Consider the following 21992-nt stretch of genomic DNA (forward strand, 5'->3'; position numbering starts at 1 on the left):
AAGTGACACAGGCAGAAAGGTGCCAGGTTCTGTGTTACCATACGCTTGCCATGATTCATTTTATACGTGAATTAACAGGATTTTAATACCATCATCAAAACTGACGCAAGCTGTTTTTCAGCTCACCTTGAACAATACAGGCAATGGAAACGTTGTGCAATCAGCAGCAAAAGCTCTCCAGAATTTCTCTTAGGTGCTCCAGCAGCTGGGGACACGCACGCTCCCAGTTACCCGGATGGCAGTGGGGAAGGACCGGACTTACTCCAGATTTACAAAAGGTATTCTAGCAAAGCATATGCTCTGAAGTTACCAGGTTAGGATTCATGACTAAAATGTATGAGACATATTCCTAATGTAGGTTTAATCACTTCAAAATCAGACTGAGTTTAAAAAAATAAGTATTTCCCATTTTCTATCCTTTTATTTATTTTTTAACTGACATTTAATAAATTATAAAACTGGTGTATGGTGAAATATATATATATATATCAGCCAGATATGTATGAAATACACATGCATGGGAAAAACTATTTAACTCACTTTTAACTCACACACACAGATCTATAAATACATATATACACACACATATACATATAAACACAAACATTTGTTTTCAAAATTCAAGTCAACTATTTAGTGGCAGAGGGATGCTGTAAAAACACTAAAAACAATTTTGATGCCACATAATCATGTGAACCTTTCAAATAACCATACAACTGATCATACAGCAATACCTAATGCTACTTGGATTAAAGTTTTTTTCTTTTTTTTTTTTCTTTTTTTTCTTTTTTTTTCTTTTTTAAGTAATGCAAGATTTTGAGACAACTTCATAGGCAAAAGGTGGCCCTTGTCAATGCTCAAAGCAACTAGCTGCAGTTTTGGACATTAAAAATTCAGACAACAATCTGCTATTTTTAGTATTCCTTACTCTCTTTCCTGATAAACTTGTTACCTGCACTTTCAACCAGTTAAAAAAATATTTTTCACACCAGAGGAAATATTCTCTCTCTCTGACGTGGACTTTGGGACGCAAGAGAATCACCTCCTTCCCTCCCCCCACTCTTACTTTAAAGAATCTCCTGAAAAACTGCATTCCAGCTATTTACACGTTTCTCTCTGTAACAAGAATGGATCAGCCCAAATGATCCACCAGTTCTTAAAAAAAGATTTTCCTATGTCATGCACAACCTAAAAAAAAAAAAAAAAAAAAACAGAAAAGAAACCAGGAAGTAAGTGTGGCTCAAAAAGTTCAACATAAACATACTGAAAAACTGGGAAATCAGTAATTGCAAGTCCAAAAAGAGAAAACTGAATATGAAACCCGCTACCCTAAGAGACTTCGATAGGCAGAAATTCATTTAAGTGCAGGGTAGGGCATTTGGGATTAGTTTTTGGTTTAGCAGACTCGCATTGGACATGTAATATCAACGTAATTTTGATGAATGTGAAATCAAGAGACAGTGTACCAAAACCATTACCAGCTGCACAAACCATGCAATAGCGCGTTGGTATTTGTAGTTTCTTCCTTTTTGTTGAAAAGTTCGCTTTTAAGCAGGAATTTGATCTACGGCAGCTAAAAGTAGGTTTTCCCAGACAGAAGGAGATAGGCCTCGCTTCAGTAGGCCGCTGATACACGCATGGCTAACTGGAAAGCACAAGCAGTTCCACAAAGTTAAAACTGACACATGCTGAATATTTTGATTAGGATTTTCAGTTATTTTAAAAGGATTTCATAGCAAGTTATTAGAAACAAAAACCTACAGTCAAATATCTCGATGCTTTTATTCGGGGCTAGATTCTATAAAAAAATTCTGTCTTGTCCCACATAAGCACAGCCAAGTAGTTTCTCAGCCTAAGATTTTATTGAGTCTGGCCCTCAAGAATAATTGGTGCACTAATGAGCTTGCAACATGCCTGATTGAAGCACGGAGTTCCAAAAAAATGTCATCTGAACAGAGGGTCACACAGAACCAGAAGTGACAAAACACAGTCCTGAAAGGCTGTCCTGCAAACAGAGGGAATGGTATGGAACAGTCTGGGTAGGGTTTATTCCACTTCAAGCATAATAAAATTCTGCACTAAAAATGAGATGGGGGAATTAGATTCCACCACCACATATAAATGTCTCTAAGAGGCAAAAAAAAAAAAAAAAATACCCTCCTACACGTTTGAACTTCAAAAGTTCAGTTCCTTTCCCATTTATGTAACTGTGAAGAAAAATAATGCCATTTGTGTCCAAACTAAGGGGAAAAAAAAGTAACTCACATGACAAATGCACAGGTGTAAAATCTTCAGCATCCATAAAATTGAACTGAAGTTCCTTCTTTTTTTTTTTTTCTTTTTGTGTTTTTTTTGTTATTTTTACCAGTGAGGCCATTTTAGGTTTATATACAAAAGTAAAACTGAAAATATAGTTTTGTTCTCTGTACATGTAAATTTTTTTCCCTAAAAAAGGAAAAAAACTTGTCTATGTTTCTAACATAAAGTAAAATCAAGCACAAAGACTTCTGCCGACAAGTTCATTTGCTCCAAAAATCAGTCCAATGAAATAATGTCTGGTATGATACCAAAGATAGACGCCGTGTCCGTGCTGCTCCTACTTGCAACTGGATGACCATGACTCTCTCGCAGGCTGTTGGAGGAAACAAGACTGCTGTTACTGCCACTATTGCTACCATTTGTGGCTGGCAGAGAACTGCTTCCTCCTGCATTTAGCTGATCGAGAAACATCTGAGATGAAGTATATGGGAAAAAACGAGAGTGTAAGAGTTCTTGATCATCTGATGCGGAAACTGCCGCAGCTGCAGCAGCAAGAAGGGATGTGTTGTAATGCTGGGGGGGAAAAACAACATTTTTAAGTTACATTTCAGACACCATAGTTTTGATTCAGACCAGCACAAGAGAATATACTTGTAAGCTACAGCTCTGACAGCTTCTGGATTTCACACCAGCTCGTCTACTCAACCTTTCTGTAAGGTAAGTGGACCGATGCAGTGAACTTTTACCTCCGCAGCCAAATAAAAAATTGGAAATACTGGCATTAGCAAGCATAATCACTAGAAATGTAACAGCACTGTAAGACACCCAAACAGAATTTGTAAGAAGCAGCACTCTTTTACCTCTTCATAAAATTCCTGGTTAGAAAAATTCCCCAAAATTCAAAGAATCATTTTGCCATCCCTTTCCTCCACTCAGAGGTCACCAACCAGAGCCGGTAAAACTATGTGCTAATCACTGCTGGTGGAGGAAAGCATACTTCAGTGAAAAATACATTTAGAAATAGCACGTTTAGCTCCATCAGAAGGCAGCAAGGGCTGTCTGAAGTTAAACTCTTTGATAGGCAGCCCCCAAAACGCAAGAACTTCAGCTATCAATAACCAGATTTTAAATGTAATCTACCTGTAAGGTAATTTTACTCTTGGTATTTCTCTCCACTTTGATGAAACATCAAGCAGGCTATTTGGCCTTGTTCCCTGACACTCATGCACTGGTATAGTTATGCCAGATTTCTGTAGTACTCATTTCAGAGTAATTCTCATGTCTGTGTTTTTTATTGAATACCAGGATAGTCGAGACAGCTTTTCTGAATTGAAATTCTACTACACAGGCTCTAGTCAGAATTAGCTTTGTTATGGAAGTATCCCTTCTACATTTAATAGGATTCTCCCGTCTGAGATGGCAGAACAAGCATGAAGGGATAAAATGGAAGGTGAACTACCCCAGACTCCCCTCTCTTCTTGAAGGCACAGGAGAAAAGCAATCAAACGAGAGGGCTTGCCAACCCAGACTCCCTTTGAGAATGAACCGTTTAGTTCCCAAAACTGGAGGAGAGAGCACCAATCTAGCCTGTTTCAGTAAGCACTTACAAAAAAGTGGCAAATGGAGTGAACAGGCAAATGACCTCAAAAAAAGGAGCTGCCCTGACTCTCAGAATTGTGTAGAGGACTGTCAAAGAGTCCCAGTGGTGGGGCCCAGCACTGACAGGCAGCAAAAGGCCAGATACAAGGTCTGAAAAATTCAGGAGGTGGCTGGTGCATTGTAGAATGATCCTCAGCCATGGCTGCAGGTCCAGCTGCAGATGACTAGCTTAAAACCCTTGAGAAGTGAAGTGTTTACCTGTGTTATGCCTTATCCTACACCCACAGGGTGGCAATGCTTATGTCTGCTTACAGTTTCTCTGTATATGAAAAAGCTGCAGCCTGCCTGCACTCACAACTGCATCATAAGTCTGCTCCTTCCTCGCCTATACACTCATGCCAGCAACCCCTTCTCAGAAAAGAAGTCAGAAAAGAAATCTGCTATATGACTTGATTCTCCTTAACTTACCTGATTGTCTCCTGACAGGAAAGGGAAGAAGTCTAAACCTGTAAAGAGCCAAAGAAAAGAAATTCAGCTTCTCAAAACAAGCACCTCCCATTTTTTTTCCACCCTATTTTCAAATGAAATAAATGTAATCAGCATAAAACTGATGACACTTCTTGCAACCTCTGGCAATGAAGAGAGTCTGAAGTCAGGCTTTTAAGACCTTAAGACACAAACCTAAACTTTCTTTTAAAAATACCATTTCATCTTCTGTGGGTGTAAAATAGTATTTTGTAGTACTGGATTGTAAAATGACTGTTTAAATCCTTTTGTAATGCTGTTGCTCAGAGAGCTGTACTTACAGCTATGACCAAACAGAAGCTCACCTTGCAAGTCATAAGGCATAGGTGTCATATGGAATGGGTGCCTGTAGTCTTGGATAAGCGACGTGTTGATGTAACTGGTGTCAACAGCTGGAAGGCTTGGTGTTCTTGACACAGGAGATGCTTGATGTGGTAAGTTTAAAATGCTGGAAGAAACGAGGGTTTGTTGTGAGTGTAAAATATAATATTGGCTTTACGGCTAAAAGTACAGCATTTGAAAGTTTTTATTGCTGTCCCATGCAGGTTATACCTATTCTCAAATTTAACACAAAGTCAACTTTTCAATACACATAATGAACATTTTGAGAGATGTGCAACAACTCCCCTACTAAATCTCAAAGCTTCACTGGAGAGTACCAAGATGCTGCTCCAGCACCTCAGTGAGTCTTGCACTATCTCCAGTGCTCCAGCACCTCAATGAGTCTGCACAATCCCTTAGATTCAGCCTCAATTTTCATCCCTACGTGTTTGTGTAAACAGTGTGCTATTAACAGCTTGGCTACTTAGGTATAATCAGGTTATTCCAGCATTCTTTATCACTATACTACTGGTAGTAATCACTGGCAAAACCCACACTCCCACACCACACCCAAGGTCATTTCTCATTGCTTTCTCCAGATGTGCTGCTTTTCTGTTTCTCCATGGAACAAAAACACTTTCAAACCCACAAAAACATACTTCTAAGCCACCACCTCTTGCATGGTTTTATGCTCATTTTCACAAATGCAATTAAAAAACTCTGTTGTTACACACCTAAAAACTCAGTTACTTTTTCACAACTATAGAAATTTGTATATATTTATCTTTATGTGCTGCACATCCCTTATATATGTAATGTTACAAGTATGATACCTTCTGTTACATACAACATATGCAACATTCTTGTATTGCAATCTTTTCAGGCTTTCCAAGAGGAGACTGAATTCCTTTGCTATTAACTTCTAACTTAGGATGTAATCTGAATACAGAACCTTCTAGATACAATTTCTCTTGAAATTCATCAATGTTTCCATTGTGAATATGTTCTCTCTGCATTGGTCTGCATACTTAATTCTCACCCCTTATTATTCAACGGTGATGCTGGAGATATGGAAGGACAGCTTCTCTTCGCAGATGGTTCTTCCTCCTCTTCATCTGATGAGCTATCAATGGTTAAATCGATCACTTCTACCTTCTTATTTTTATTTGATTGTTGGTGAGAAGACACCTGATGTTCCATGGAAGAGCTTATGCATCCTACACAAAGTCAAGCAACATTATTAGCTGTAGCTTTCAGCAATCCTACAATCATCATAACATCACAATTATGATATGCCTTCATACACAAAGCTTACAACTTAGAATAGAAGACAATATTATATAACATTGCTTATACCTTAGAAGTAACATCAGCCCCAAGCAGGTATTACTCAAGTAATCTTTCCCACAAATGTTTATCAAAAGCTACAAAAAAAAGTGCAAAAATGAGCACCTTGTATCAAAGTTAAAGGAATACCAACAAGTGCACCCTTCAACAGTCTGACAGGTGGTCTGTATGTCCCAAAACATGACTTACCATCAACTCCATTGTAAGATGTAGTTACTTCCTGCACCTCCTTCTTCGATCTCATAGGAGCCCACGATCCATCCTCCTTAAACTGAATTTCATCGCAGTCTGTACAATACTTCAGGATTTCCATGAACAACCTGTCGATCAAAAATTTTTTATCAGTCCTCAAAAAGAACTTAGCTCATTTCTAATTCAGTAAATTCACTATCTTTATTATTAGCATAAGTTTGAATAAGTTTTGAAAAAAACTTGAGAACTTTGTTGTTCTAACCTTTCCTTATCTGGTTCCTTAAGGAAAAAGAATTATGAAAAACAAAAATAAATTTACAATACAAATCTGCACATTCACTTAAATGACAGGTGTAGGATCCTCCAAATCTCAAAACACAGAACCTTCCCTTTCCCAAAACGCAGGAAAAATGAAAAATCTCAGTTACTCCCATTTATATTCGACAATATTTAACTGAGGAAGTAATTAAAGCAATCCCTACAGCTGAATATTTCAAGGCTAGTATTTCCTCTTTTTCCTTTTAAAGTGAAAACTTCCTAACAAAGTCTGAGCATGGGAATCTAAACTCAGACTCTTCTCCCTGCTGTGCCTCCTAAAGCGTCTAGGATGCTGGCACAACATCACTCCCAGAGGGAATTCCAGCTTCTGACCAAGACTATTCATGTGGTTCTCGCCTAGCAAAGAGTGTTGCTTTAATTAGTGAGAAAGTTTGCTTTTTCCCAGATTAACAGATTTTCTAGAAAGAACTTTCTCTCTGGGATTCTGCTGCTACGTCACCTAAATGCCACCATCCACACTGGGCAACACAAGAAGAAATAAGGATAATAAACTGTGTGAATTATTTACTGTTAGCCTCCATTGGTATAGCCTGTAAAGCTCGAAGAAGGAACCCTACAGTTCGTTGATCCAAAGCAGAGGACATGTAAGCTCAGGGCTCCCTGAATCTAAAGCAGCCTGTGGAAGCCTTCAATGTCTCCAAAAAGGCTTGTGGGTGGTTTTCAGTTTTTTTTTTTTTTTTTTTTTTTTTTTTTTATTATTATTCTTTTCCACAAAACATTCATACAAAGTTCTCCAAGATACTCTACCTGTTCTCCTCCTTTATCACACTCCAGAAAGAAGGCTCCTGTCTAAGGAATCAAACTGCAAACCCAGGAATTCTTATCCAGCATTTCCTCATAGAGACTGATACTTGCTTCCTAATGTTCTGCAGGTAGCCAGTAGGAGGGAATCAATCTCTGTCACTTTCTCTATATAGCAACCCCTCAAGTGTGAAATCGTATGTACGTCCTGGGGGCAAGGTGGCAGTATCAATTTGATCTAACATGAATGTCTTATCAATTGGCAGATCTGTGCAGTTGCCCCATTTAAAAAAAAAAGGGAAAAAAAATGGAATGTGCTGTTTTCACCTAGAAATCCAGAAATATGGAATGTTAAAAAGAATAACTGTCCTTTAGGCACAATAGCTCAAAAGGTCTACCTGGGATTGAAAAGAACACCTTTCATTACTATTAATTAAAACGGTCTGACCACCACAATTCTTCCAGAATACTGAATGAAGATCCAACTCGTTAATAGTTCTTAACAGCAGGGAAATTAAAAGACGAGGTAGCTTAAAGCAGCTCATAGCCAGATAACCAGGACTGCAGAGCAACGTATTCTGTACTGCACAAATGCAGTAACACAAGTGTAAATTATACCCTTCATTTTGGTTTAAGCTGTACTCACCCATCAATAATGAGATGTTCGTAGGGAGCCTTCTTGTCGCAGACAGGGCAAACCCAAGTTGGTTTCTTTTCGTTCATTTGGATATACAAAGTGGCATCAAAACATTGCAGGTGCGAACAAGTCAAGGCCCTACACGGTATAGTTAGCCGCATTTTACCAAGCTTTAAGAGAAAAAAACAACAAGATTGCATCACTTTGTCATTCAATTAACAAGCAGGGTTTTTCTGTCTTCTGTCTGAATAGATATAGGGACAGGATGAATTCTACTTGAGAAGGAACTCACAAATTTAAGTTTCAATTAGAACACATGCCATAATACATTACTCTCTCCTTCCTCGTATGTAGGTTTGATTGTCAACACAAATGTTACCAAAAATCAAATTTTTAACTACATTTGATGAAGGAAACCGAGGACTACATCCTCCATACTCCCCTCATCAACATGCAGAGCCCACCAACCATCTGTAGCATACCAGTGTCCTGGACAAACCACAAAAAATAGTTCTCTGTGATTGTTAATGTTGTAAAATCTGGTGAACACGGGTCAGTCCTCTCCTATTCATTCATAGCTGACAATTGACAAAGTGTGTATTCAAACTGCTGTCCACCTTGCATCCATCAGGGCACTGCTATAATTACTTACTCGACTTTGCACTCAGAAGCAAGCACACAGAAATGCATTTGCAGTGTTACAGCTCATTTCCTGGTACTTTTCTCTGTTATTTTCACTGTCTTCTCCAAGGAGCTGTCAGAAAGTGACTACTCACAAAATAAGTCACACCTGTTAACTCTTCAGAAGCTATTTTATACGTCTTCCCCTGTGCTAAACACCATTGCTATGCATACACTTGAATTACCCTGAAAGTTTGCTGCCCTTTTTCTGATGTAAAATACAAACAGCTGACTGTCCCCTATCACACATTACATCTTTTCAACTCTATAAAGTGTCTGCAAATGTTAGTGGAAGATGACACAGGAGAAAACAAGTTCTAAATAAGCCTTCGGATGGGGAGCACCCTTCCTTCGTGTTTGGAGAAGAGCAGGAGGGCAGCAGGGGTCTGCAGGCCAGCAGAGCTTCCCCAGGCTTACCACAGAAAGCACAGCTGGGTGCTTACACAGAGCAGACAGACACAGGAGTGGTACCCACAGGAGGTGTCCAGACTGAATTTAGGAACAGGAATATCTTGACTTGGATTAGATTGATCAATGATAACCCAAAGCAAACACTGACATATGATTACAACGAATGCAAAATTGATTAGGCAGTGGAAGTCCTCTCTCATTAATCAGATTTTTTTTTTTTTTTTTTTTTTTCTCCCCAAAAAACGGGCAGCTGTTTGCTGGTGAAGTGCTTATGCTGCAGTTTAGGAAGGGCTTTAACTGACCTCACTAAAACTAAGAAGTAGGAACATCTAAACAGGACTTTCCCCTCCGTGGGGAAAAAACAAAAACACAAAAAAGAGATTTATTAAGAACTATTTATACCAAGGATTTTGAAGTTATATGTAATTGATCAAAATACACGATTACTTGATTTGAAAACCTTCAGCCAACTGCAGCAGCAGCTAGGAGGAGGAACTGCTTTTGGTTTGGCCTAAGCAAGCAATGTGGCCATGCATACTGATTATGAGCAATACAAGACGGGTGCCACAGGATGGCACTCAATCTCAGAATATCAAAAAACTAAAAACAATATCAAGAACAAAGGCTCTCCTCACAGCCCACTACTTCCTCCATGATGCACTTTTTTTTTCTTTTTTTCTTTTTGCATCTCCTGTAAGCAGAAACCCCTCCACCCTGCTCTCAGCAAACTCCGCTCAGCTACAAGATCTCGCTTGTTTTTCTTCCCCCCTGGCTTTCAGTCACTGTCACAAAACTTGCCACCAGATGGGAGGGGAGCAGAGAACTCCCTGGGGAGGCTGCAGTAATGGTGCTGGAGAGCTCGGGCAGCAGGAGGTGCTGGATGCGCCATGTGGTTGGCACCCCCTCCCCCAAAATCCATGACCAAGCACATTATTTCTATCACATAATCAACCCCCAACAAAGCAAGGCCCCCTGATCCATGTCTGTTATGGATTCTTATCTCCCAGATGGCAGGTCAATGGCTCATTTGTCTTTTGGGCACAAAACGAGTCTCCTAGCTCAGCAAGGAGCAAGAGTGAGGGTAGGGGAGATGAAACCTGGATGCTTCTGGGCGATGCAAAAGAAAAGCAAACAGGTCGAAGACACGTGCTGCAGGGAGAACAAACACTCCCAAGTGATTTAAACCAGAAAAAAAAAAATCACAATTTTTTGGTACAAGAACCGTGCCTGTAACTTCCATGCAGCAGTTGGCTTGGACAGCAGCAGCACACACAGCGTTAACGAGCCACGTCTCCTCTCCCCACTTTTGGCACTGACCATCCCGGATCAGCTCTGCCACACTGGCCAAGCTGTGTCAGAACTGACAAAAAGAAAAGGTCACAAAAGAAAGGATGCATCCCAAGTTCTGAAAAACTCTTTCCCAATAGTGTTATTGTTTGATCCCTGCCTCCCATCAGCTGAAGAAACACTGCATTATTATTTTTTATTTTTTTTTTACTAGCTTACAAAACATTGCTATCTCTTCACGTTAAAAAATGCACCCAAAACAGGAGCTAAGAATTTGTAAACAACGCTGCAAAACCTACAGTAAAACGCTAGATTTGGAATTTTTGTTCAGCTAAATATTTGGTCCTGCTGCAGAGCCCGAGGATTTATTTATTTTTATTCCGGGGGGGAAAAAGGAGGGGGGAACATGAATCCAAGTGCCTTCCTGAAACGCAATTCAGCCCAGCCTCCTTGCCTGCTGATTCTTAGATTCAGCCAGCAGTTAAGGGCAGCTTTTTCTCTGCGCTACACGGTCTCTGAGGGAGAGCAGGCCTCTGTGCTAAAAAAAGCTCAGCAGCAATCCAAAACACATTCGGAGGAAGCTGTCTCGCCCTGCGCTTTTTCTTAGGGCAAAATAAAGGTTATAAAATCGAAACCTGCCACTCTTCTTTATCCAGCTATCCAATTCCACTTATTTTGCTGGTACACACATGTACATAACATGACAGAATCACACCCATAATGAATAAGATACGAGGAACAGCATCTTCACATCAACAGACCTGAAGATGCATCATATTTTAAGCTTTGGTTCTGCCGTTGGAGACTAAAGCATATTCAAGGCATACTTTCGAGGCATACACTTTCCACTCAAGCATTAGAAAGTGAGCACAAAGTACAGACAAAAAAAAAAAATCTGCCTAAGCCAAAGGATTACAAACCAGCAGGTGAAAATATGGAGCTTATAATAAAATCTCATTCAGACCTGAGGACAGTCTGAATCCTGCTAGCCATCCTTCCCTTCACAGGACAGTTTGAAAGGGCCAGGCTCTGTCCCAAAGAGCTTTGTGGTGATGGATTATTCCAAGAGCTACAGTGAGATCAAACAGCACAGAATTCGGGAACGTGCTGGAACAAACTCAAGCATACACGATTTGTAAGCAGTATTAAAATGACAGAGACAAATATGTCGCCACAGACTGTTTGTGTGCCTATCAGATAAGAACTACGTTTTAAAGAGGAAATACTGAAGAAAGTAGCACTTCTGATAAGCTGCAGCCTAATGGTTGATTAGTTTTTCATTTTAATCCCTGACAAAACTGATAAAGACAAGTAGAACTTGACGCGTTTGTTTTTAGGATTGCAAGTTTACAAATACCTAATCTTGTATCTTCCTGCTTTAATAACTGATCTGAATCACAGTCAGCAAGGAGGAAGATGCATCTAGAAATCAAATGTGCACAATTAGGGCAAACTGAAGTATGTCAGAAAACTTAAGACAGGACAGAGACCTGACTGCCTGAAGTGGCAGTTTTGACAAACTAAGTATGGCTGAAGTAAAAAAAAAATAATTACAAAAAAAAAGTAATTCCAGAAGATGCATGAAGATTAGGATAATGAATTAATACATAGGTACTTCTAACCTCTTAGAGTCATTTAATTCCTACTAACTGATCATTACTTTTGTCTGTATTCGAAACTAATAAAGTGGGAAAAGCATCATGCCTGAAGAATGACGTAAAAAGCAGTGGGGTTATTGCTGTGATACTTTCTAGAATAACAAAGTATTGACTGCACAACAAAAATTAACTAAAGCAACTCAGCAAAACGAACTGCCAGGTGTGGACCTGAAACACTTTGGTGGTCCACATCTGCAGAAGTTTCGATGTGATTCATAGGGTTGTATGTTTCTAAGATTTCATGTTATGAGGTTTTAAGTTTGCAGATCAGGATTTTATCTTAAAGACAATTCCTAAATCTTACAGAAAGACAGAACATGTTTGTAAGTAAATATATTACTTGCAGTTCTCCATATTAACATTGATGGTAAGTCTTAAGACTGAAGACTGTGCAAATACCACACAGATGTACAATAATCTACTTTTTTTTAAATAAAAAGTAACCACTGTGTTAAATGTGCAGTTAGATATAAACTTTTTACGAAGCAAATCTTTTATCTTTACATTGTTAGAGTGTAAGCAGGTATTTAGTAACTGGAAAAATCATTTTCTAAGAATAAATGAAGTCAACTTTCTTTAGATTTCAGAACTGAGAATTTCGTGTCAAGCTTGAGTGGATTGAGCCAAACCAGGAAACAGATGCATCCTTAATCTTGACGAGAGGTTAAAAAGTTATACGGCAATAAAGACAATGTGTCAATCAACACAGAACAATTCAGTATTCTGAAGGTGCATGATATTTAAAACAAGAATAGCACCGTGTCCCAAAGCTTAAAAGAAAGCACACATAATATTGATATTGTGCAGTTCAGACAATGGTAACAAATCCAGGTACAACCTGCTGCTTATCCCTGCATGTATTTGGTTAAACAATTAACAGGCCAAGAAACATTAAGCCTGCCTCTTCCACACTCACTGGAATCGGACTCTCCCACTTCAAAGCTGGGACAAATTTTGTTTGAACATCCTCTAGGACACTGTTTCATTTTTCATGTAAGGTGATAAAATATTCGAAGTGTACACATGTATAATCAACTTCAAAAGTTAAAAGATGCTCAACTCTTGGCTGCAGATGCTGCCTGAAGAGCTGTTTTTACTAGACAGACTCACCTACCTTACTGCTGAGAGAGGTTTTTATCACAACCAAGCACCAAGGACCCAAGCTGCACATTCACATGATCTAGTGATAGATTTAAATGGATGCTTACATGTAATTTTGAAAAGCATTTTCAAGTAAAGGAAATAACTCATCTGCTCAGGGCCAAAGCACATGCTTAAGCTCAGTACAGAATCCCATCCCCACAAAGGTAGTGCACAAGCTAACCTCTACAAACACTTGTCTGTGAACAGCGAGTTTTTTTCCTTTTGATCAGAATCAGTTGTGAGGGTATCAAGAACACTTACTGGACAAAGAAGAGAAACTCTTAAGCTTGTTGTTGCTATTTCGCTGTCGGGATCTGCGGTCAGTTTCTCTTTAACTGTTATTTGAAAGAAAAAAATGTTAACTTTATAGTGAATTTAAAAAAAAAAAAATGATGACAAAACAGATTTAGAACTCTGTGCTAAACAATTTACCATATCTACTGGAAGCAAACAGCAGTAACTAGTGTTTCAAACCTGCACAATGAATATGTAACATAAGTAGTCTTTATTGTCTAGAAAGATCATAAATAATAATTTAAGCTAAAAACAGGAAAAGTTCATCTTAAACCAAGATCCCTAGAAAAAATATTTACACAGAGATGTGTCTTTCCATATATATACACAAATATATAGCTGGAAGTTTCTTAAAATCCATCAATAAAATGAGCAGCATTAACACTACCGCTAACTTCAAGAAAAAAAAAACTTTGGTAATTCTAACGTGGACAAGTCTATGTAAATCTCTTCAATACTCATCAAGCAATCCTGTGATTCAAGACTGAAGAGCAAACCGAGAAATAGAAAACTACAGAAGTACCCTGACAAAATTCGTGTTTTAAATAACTGCAGTGAAATAACAGTGAAACTACAGCAGTCTTTCATCTCTGCCCAACCTCTATTTTTATCTATAAGGACTGTTTTATAAGCAGCTTTTGTTTAAATGAACAAGTCACAGCTCCACATTCTTCCTGCTCTATGAACCGTACCTACACCCATTGTCCCCTTGCAGACAAAAAGCAGGAGCCACCTGGAAAAACTCTGGATTTTTGTGCATTGTGAAGCATACTGGATTAGCACAAGCTAATGCCCGGTGCTATGTACCACTGGCTTTGTAGCACTGCAGTTACTGGTGGGGTAATTTCTTCCCTCCTGTGGAAGGTCCCGTGCTGTGCACAACGCACCTCATCTGAGCATCCCCCAACAGGGCATGAACGAGTCTGACCAACAGCTGCTGGCAGGTGTTGGTATTTCCATCCTTTCCCTTGCAAAGAAAGGTGTGTAGCAGATTCTGTTCGCATTTTTATTATACCGCTGCGTACTTGTCAGAGAAAACAACAAAGCAGCAAACCTCACGCTAAATTTGGAAGGAGGGGAGTGGAGGGAGTATTGTGCCAGACTCTTTATCTCCAGGAGCCCTCTCCACAACCACGGTACCGTGCCAAAGGAACAGAAATCGTGTTGACGACGACCTTCCCCCAGCACTTCAGCATCAAGGTTCAGTATTTGCCATTTAGTTCAGCTTGCTCGAGGTACTGAATTACCAGTTAACTATGTAAATACAGTTGTTGTATTCTGAAGAAACAAAGCCAGCATGACTGAACTGAAAGAGATTCTCTTGCATTTTTCCCTGCACAGTGTCAACAGGGTTCCTGGACTGGCTCCTAGTACAAACAAAAGCCTCTGAGTCTTTGAATTGGAACTGAATACAAAGAACACCACTATCAGATTCTCGAAACTCAGAGAATTGTAGGAAGTCCAAACCTCGGTTAGTATTTCTATTTCTATTTCAAATCTTCGCTTACAAAAGCTATTTTTCCTTTTTAAATGAGAAGTGCATCAGACATACTCAGTGCTCGGGAATGGTCGGGGTTCCGTATGCCTTTTGCTCGCAACCTCTGCAGTAACACCGTGGAGGACAGCTGCTTTACCAGATAGACTGCCATGGAATAGTTCTGGAAAAGGACAAAAACATCAAAATAAAAAACGTTTTAATCAGGAGATAGCAATGTTTATGCACTTTGTTACACGATGACAGGGCCCTGCAATTCTGAAGCAGTTAGGGATGGTCAGAAGGCAGTTTTCAAACCAAACAAAACCCACGGTGCTGCAGGAAGCTCACAGGGCTGCAGTTTTAGAGATGCAACAAGAGCGACTTCGGGCTTCACTGAGATTAGATTTAGCTGCAAAAGAAGCTATTCCTTCAGCTATCAAAGGAGCACTTAGGGCTCCTCTACAAGTCTTACATCTAAATCAGGGCATGTAGCCTACAGCCCATTTTAAAAGGGTAAATTTCACATAAATTATGTTAGGTGCTACAGCTGTGCAACACATCCAAGGTAAGCTGTCAGACCAAATATGATCTTTTTTTTTTTTCTTTTTAAAAATAAAAGCTTCTTTCTTTTTTCAAAAGAGGAAAAAAACAACAGTTGTGTCTCTCTGAAAGTAATAACTAAGATGCATCATCTGGAGGGTCCCCTACTCCGTCTGGAAGCACTGTTCAGCCTTCCTTTCTTATCTTCCTGCATTTACCTGTCTGTGAAATGTCTGTGGCTACTCCACTGCCGAAGCTCAGCAGCAGTAAGGCAGTGAGAGCTCAGCAGTGCCAAGGGGCCAAGGAATACACTCAGGATCCAGCAAGGGGGGCAGGAAATCGCCACTCCCCACCGCCTGTCCTTCCCCTTTGGCAGACCAGACCAGGCGAATGTTCCTTATTTGTGTCAGCAAAGAGCCGGAGATCTTTGCTTCTGCCACTCCAGAAGGTGATTTGGCATGCAGGCAGGGCAAACACCTCCCCGGCAGCTCCCCCTTTGCTCCAGGGACAGGGCAGGCAGGAGTGCAGCTCCTGCTGGCATCCCTAAGGGCTCTCAGACCACCACCTACGGCTCCTGAAGCTTTCATTTCTCTTGCAAGCTACTACCAGCAGGTAAAACCGTCTTTCTAAAAATGAGATGTTGTACTATGCATTCACCAGCATCATCACCACCACCCCCACACCCTAGAAACAAAAAGGGAAGCACAGAATTTGCATGCTCAGACTTACTTTTGGATATAAAGCGTGTTCTCCAAACCTGTAGCTGCATTCATATACTTAAAATTGAGAAATGAAAGAGCTGCCCCCCCCTTAGCCCCCAGCAACTGTCATGTAGGTTTCCACTAAGAAAACAAATCCGAAAAATCCATCCAATTGTGACATCTACCACTAGTTAGGATGTCATCAGAATCCAAAGACAGGATTTCAGTCGTACATCTTAGTATAGAATTACACAAATGGGAATAGCATCAGAAACACATTTTAAATATTTTATTCTTGCAACAAACGTCTCTCACATCGTTAAAAACCACTACTGCTTTAACTTGTTTGTTTAATGCCTCAATTAGTATAGAAGTTAGAAAAAAAGCTAATTAACATTGTGAAATTATTTACAGACAGCTTGAATCTACAAAGCTAGGAACTTGCCCAAGGCATCTTGTACAGAAGGCTCTTGAAACAGATTGTGTAAAAATCACCATTCTGACTTCAGGAAAGGTAGAGTGCACGAGTTGAGGCATGCAACTGACTCTTAAGGGGAGGGGAGGAGGGGAATTCAAATTTTGTTCCACGCAGGCACATCTAAAAATAAAATTCCCTACATTTAACTGTCAAGGCCTCCAATATTAGGAAGCATTAGATTTTAGGAGTGGGGAAGTTCTGACCGGCACATAATTCTCATCAAGGACACCAAGAATTTGCCCCTATCTTTGATTTCATACTGAAAATTAGAAGTTAGCCATTATATTCCTTTACAGCTGAAATACCTATGAAGGCTGAGAAAAGAGCTAGCTCACAAGGGAACAGCTTGGAGTCCATGCAGACTTGACATTTCTTTTCCCTAAATTCATGTTAAGGAAAAGCACAGCTCCTTACTGAAAGCAGTAACCAGATTCCTCAATTTGAGTGCAGATACTTCTGCAACAAACCAAAATAGGTATATTTTACATCATTATTTCTGATACCTGTGGTTCTCATTAGATAAAAGACAACTCATTCTGCCATTATTTATTCTGTGATGTAACTGGCGGCTGTTTTACACCCCAAAGAAATCCATCATGACACAGAGGGAGTGAAATACCACCGGGATGTTTTACGGCTGCCTGCTGTGCGTGGTTGAGCTGTGAGCATTTTTCCACAAGGGTTCAGGAGTCCTGGGCTTTGCACACAGACCAGTTCTTGGACAAAGTTCCATCTCAGGACAATTTTCAGGAATACAAAAAAAGCATGGTTGCCGTGGCAAAGCCAGAATTTTTCAAGCCCATACAGATGCCATAGTGCACATCCAGTGTTTTGTCATCAGCAGAAGCAATGCCCTGATTCAAGGACTGACTTATTAAAGTTGGTTTTTGTCAAGTCCCCAAGTCAGGAACTGCTTAATGCCTGAAGTTAGGACAAATAAATGAGTTTTATTTCTCAAACTTGTTATCTGTGCCTTCACCAAGTCAAAGACGGGTGGGCAGTGGGTGAAGGAGAGCTCACTGCCAAAAAATTGGAGGACTAGTGATCTAAGGGAGCGTGTCCTATCTGCCTAGCATAAAGTAACAGAAACAACCAAAAGAAGGAACATCCTACTGTTAAACCATGAAGCATTTTCTGCACAATTAAACTTGCTTATCTTTCAAATCCTTCAAGCAGATGCCAAAGCAGAAATCAGTAAGCTTTAGACAGCGCTGTGCACCAAGCAAAGTCACTTACTCTTCCGATTTCTGCAGTCCACGAAACAACGATTGTGTTTGGTACCGTCGTCGATAATCTGACGAGTGAGGTAATGTTGATTGGTCTGCTAGGTCGCTTTGGTTCAACACCATTTTTGGTTGGTGGAAGATAGCCCTGCGAATCAAAGTACTTTTTCTCTCAGCAAAATAAGAAAAGTGCTTTTGCCTTCTCCCTCCCCGCTCCCCCCAACCCCACGGCAGTATCTGCTGTGTCCCACCTGAGTTTTCAGTTTAAAAACACACTTATCGGACAGCAAACACGAGATATTTCACAAGTCCTTCTTCTTTACACTAAGCCTGCCTGCTAGAATATTAAAAGGCAGCTTTGCTGTCTCTCAGTGCTCTTATTCAACCTGCCAAGCTAACATTGCTCAACCCAACCCCGTGCTTTGCCCCAGGACTACTCCTGTTGGTCACTGATGCTCTGTTCCCAGCACACGCAACCTCCAAAATAGTCCAATTTTAGCCAAGCTCGGTGGATGCTTGTCAAATGAAAATTTACTGTCATGCTTTCAGAGTATTAATCTTCCTGATCTACTGGCTGGTCTCCTGAGAAACAATTTACTTAATTACCTTTTTCATTCATCTATCCATCTTCATTCAAATGCTCCAAAACGTGAAAACAAAGGTTAGGATACATTCTCAGGCAAACTCCTGACAGACAGCTCTTACCACTGCTATCCAATTATGTATGTCAAAATAACATCTTACTTACTGGAAGGCTGCATGGTTTCCCATTTACTTTCACACACAGATTGGGTGGGAAGTGATCTTCTTGTGGACAACTGGTTTCTGATAAACAAAACCTAAAAGCAAAGAGCTTCCATCACCACTCATTTCTGATGTAATTTAAAGACCACCACTTGCTAGAATGAACATTTTTTCCTCCCACTGAGTTGTGAAAACATGCCAAATCTTGCTAAACAAAGTTCCCAGATTAGCTGTGCGGATCATTAAGCAGGAAAGCACCCCCAAAATTACAGGTTTGGATCTAGGCAGTCAGAGGTTTCTCATCAAGATGTCTTGAATTCCTCAGGCTGGGTCTGCCTAACAAAGGACTCATTCAGATGTGCAGGTTCCTGTTACAAGAGAGAGATCATCCACGTTTCCTTCCCACCACTTTTCAATGTAAGACCTTCGCAGAGGACAGCACATAACAGCCTCTTCAACTCCAACGCCAGCAAACAGCATCAAATGCTCTCTTGGTGCCTCCCTCAAGCTTCCCAGTTAAGCTCGGAAAGGCTTTGATATTTCAAAGGCTTATTTGCTGGTGGAGCAACAAGAAAAAAATACAGCTTTGCTTGTCCTATAAAACGTGTACAGGCCAAGAGAGCAGATATTTAGAGGACAGACCAAGAGGAGCCTCTTAACTCTGCTGGGCTTCTTATAGGGGCCTGCCCCAGCCACCCAAAGCACCCCCTGTGGGGGTACAGCTACTCAACACTGACCCTAACAGCCTGCTGCTTGCAAGCAAGGGCTGCTGCCTTCTGCTCCCATCTTCTGCCATTTCCTCCTCGTCCTGTTGTCCGCCTGACCCCACACCAAGCCAGGCCGACCTGCTGATCAGCAGCAGATGGGGGCGTCCCGGTGAATGAGCCCCAAAAGCAGCTGTTTTCTGCTCACTGTGGGGTCATGCAAGCAGCAGACCCAGTGCAAGAGAACTGAGACAGCCTCCAGGACCAGGAGGATGAAAGGCAAGACAGCCAGTGTGGAGGAGAGTAAGCTGTGAAGTCACCTGTACTGACTTACACAGAATTACATGGATGCGTAGGATTTAATCAACTTATGATAAGATTGTCAAAGCCTCTAAAATAACTGATGGGTTATAAGACCAGAACTGGTCACTCCCGAAGTCTTCCCTTCCATTCCCTAAAGAAAAGGAGACCGTGGTTTGCCACAACCAGCAGATATTGTGTTTGACCTCTCTGCTGAAAAAATAACCCTCCCTGCATGTAAATTGTGAAGGCCCAGGCACCTCAAACCTGATGGTTGCAGCCTAAAAGAGAGGAAAAAAAAAAAAAAAGGAAGAAATTAGCTGGTTACAGCTAAGTCCATGCAGAATTTTTGACGTGCCAGATGTTGGGCCACCAGGAGCTTCAGGAAAGCTGTGTGGAACAGAGACAAGTAGTTAAGTCTTCCCTTTTTTTCCAAGGGGGGCAACAGCAAGCTTTACAGCAGGATGAGACTCTTCTCCATACAGGAAAGCCTGACGTGTTGGGGAGTAAATATTTGGCTTTATTTTTTTTATTTTTTATTTTTTAAATCAACAACACCGAGAACAGATCACAGGAATACATACCTTAGCTGGACCTGTACTGTGAAGTCACATTTGGTCCCAGAAATATCCCTAGCAAAGAGAGAAGACAAGTTACAACATGCTGTTTGTGTAACAGGTTCTGCCATGTTTTGTCAGGGTTTGCTGTAAGAGGTACGTAAACCCCTTTACATACCGCACTTGCCTTCTGGTCAGTCAAAACACCACTCAAGATACAGTGCACTTTTTATTTTTCCAAGGTGAATAAACCGGTTACGTTCTCATCTGCCTACTTTTTTTTTTTTTTTTGTATACTATAAAGAAAATTCTGTTGGTCACTTTTAGGAACATCTTTACACCAAACCTACATAGAGCTAAAGGATCTGCCTGAGGGTGAGACAGGGCTGCAGGCAGGGCAGTTATGAATTTACACAGCACTTAGTGCAAAGGAAACCAGCAGACAGTGGTGGTGTTATTTAGTTCCTCGCCCTTTTCTTCTCCATCATGCAAAGGAGAAAAACATTCCCCACATGAGTATTCTGAGACACTTTGCATACATTTGTGTTGCTGAAGGTCGCATTTTAAAATGAAAGATGTGGAGTGAGCTAGGTTTATGTGGGGTGAGCTAGGTTTGGTATTTGAGCTTTTAAATTTAAAGGGGGGAAAAAAAAATGCTGTATTTTTGGTCAAACTCACTTACATTGAGCTGCTGATTTGTTGCACTTGCTGTGGCGTCAGTGCAAACGCAAAGCAGGTTTCTCGAAATCGCTGACTGTTATCTGATGCTAGAAGAGAACAAGAGATCGTCACTTTAAAAACAGCAAATAGAGAATAATTAATAGAACAACCTCCTTTCATTAAACCTTCACATATACATAACACACGTTTTTATGGCAAGCCCACTAGTTCGGCTTATATCTGTTTCTGTAAGCCATTTTACAGCCAACAAGAAGTTTGCCATTTAATCCCTCTTGCAAATAAAAACACAATAAACAGATGTTATATTCATATATAAAATATACATTAAAAAAGCAATACAGGCAGCAGCAAAACTGAGATAAATCAGCTTAAGACCATCAGTCACGGTAACTCAACATTAAGCATTCTTTGATATTAAATAAAAACAACCCTCTTAGGAAGTCTCAATCACTTCATTTCCTTTAACACGTGAGATCATGGATTACCCTGTAAAGGCTTGCAGAAAGACAAGTACAAGGTGTGCAACTTCTCACGTTTCCAGAAGCTATTTTATAGAGTTAGGTACACCAAATGTATAATATGCAAACAACTCCAATAGAGTGCTTATATCAAAGACACCCCTTCTGGGGGGCTGCAGGCACCACCACCCAGCAGAACCATCCCCAATGGCTATGAAAATGAAAAAAAAAAAAAAAAAACCACACACTAAAAGCATCATCATCTTCCCAGGGAAGTGTCTGACAGGTGACAACTTTCATTTCAATACCCGTATTGATGAGCAAGTTCACCGTTCGATTTAGTTATTAGCATTTGAATGTTCAGTACAGCACCATTGTTCACAGCCTAATAAAAATTTATCCTTTTTTTGTTTTACTACAATACGTTTCCTGACTCATTCTTAAGTGACAGCTGAGTGAATACTTCAGGGTGATGCTTCAGATCCTTGGTTAAAAACAGCATGTGGTAGGCTGGAACCAACAAAAGGAGAGACGCTGACTTCGTATAAATATTAACAGCAGCAATCGCACAAAATTACATTTATACCTCTCTCGTATGACAGCAGTACAAGACCTTGGCATTTTATTACATTCTATGCAGCATCCACGTGCAGTTCATTTATCAGCTGCTCTAAAGCCAGATGGGCAAGAATAGG

General features: G+C 40.3%; 1 protein-coding gene across 4 annotated transcripts in view; it reads right to left on the bottom strand.

Annotated features, from left to right (window-relative positions):
* Positions 1–399: 399 nt before the first annotated feature.
* PIAS1 (protein inhibitor of activated STAT 1) overlaps positions 400–21992 on the bottom strand; it is a 53050-nt gene continuing 31457 nt past the window's right edge. For 3 of the 4 annotated variants that reach the window (XM_068695247.1, XM_068695248.1, XM_068695250.1), the window contains exons 3-14: positions 20841–20925; positions 20186–20233; positions 18602–18692; positions 17867–18001; positions 14987–15092; positions 13402–13475; positions 7970–8130; positions 6241–6371; positions 5744–5921; positions 4689–4831; positions 4327–4364; positions 400–2832 (exon numbers count right to left, since the gene is read on the bottom strand). In XM_068695247.1, coding sequence (XP_068551348.1) covers positions 2536–2832; positions 4327–4364; positions 4689–4831; positions 5744–5921; positions 6241–6371; positions 7970–8130; positions 13402–13475; positions 14987–15092; positions 17867–18001; positions 18602–18692; positions 20186–20233; positions 20841–20925 — 1487 coding nt within the window. In that variant the 3' untranslated portion in view covers positions 400–2535. The remainder of the gene's footprint in view (positions 2833–4326; positions 4365–4688; positions 4832–5743; positions 5922–6240; positions 6372–7969; positions 8131–13401; positions 13476–14986; positions 15093–17866; positions 18002–18601; positions 18693–20185; positions 20234–20840; positions 20926–21992) is intronic. The other variant, XM_068695249.1, reaches the window with a different exon arrangement.

The sequence above is a fragment of the Anas acuta genome, chromosome 12 (assembly GCF_963932015.1).
Source record: "Anas acuta chromosome 12, bAnaAcu1.1, whole genome shotgun sequence".
Classification (NCBI taxonomy): domain Eukaryota; kingdom Metazoa; phylum Chordata; class Aves; order Anseriformes; family Anatidae; genus Anas; species Anas acuta.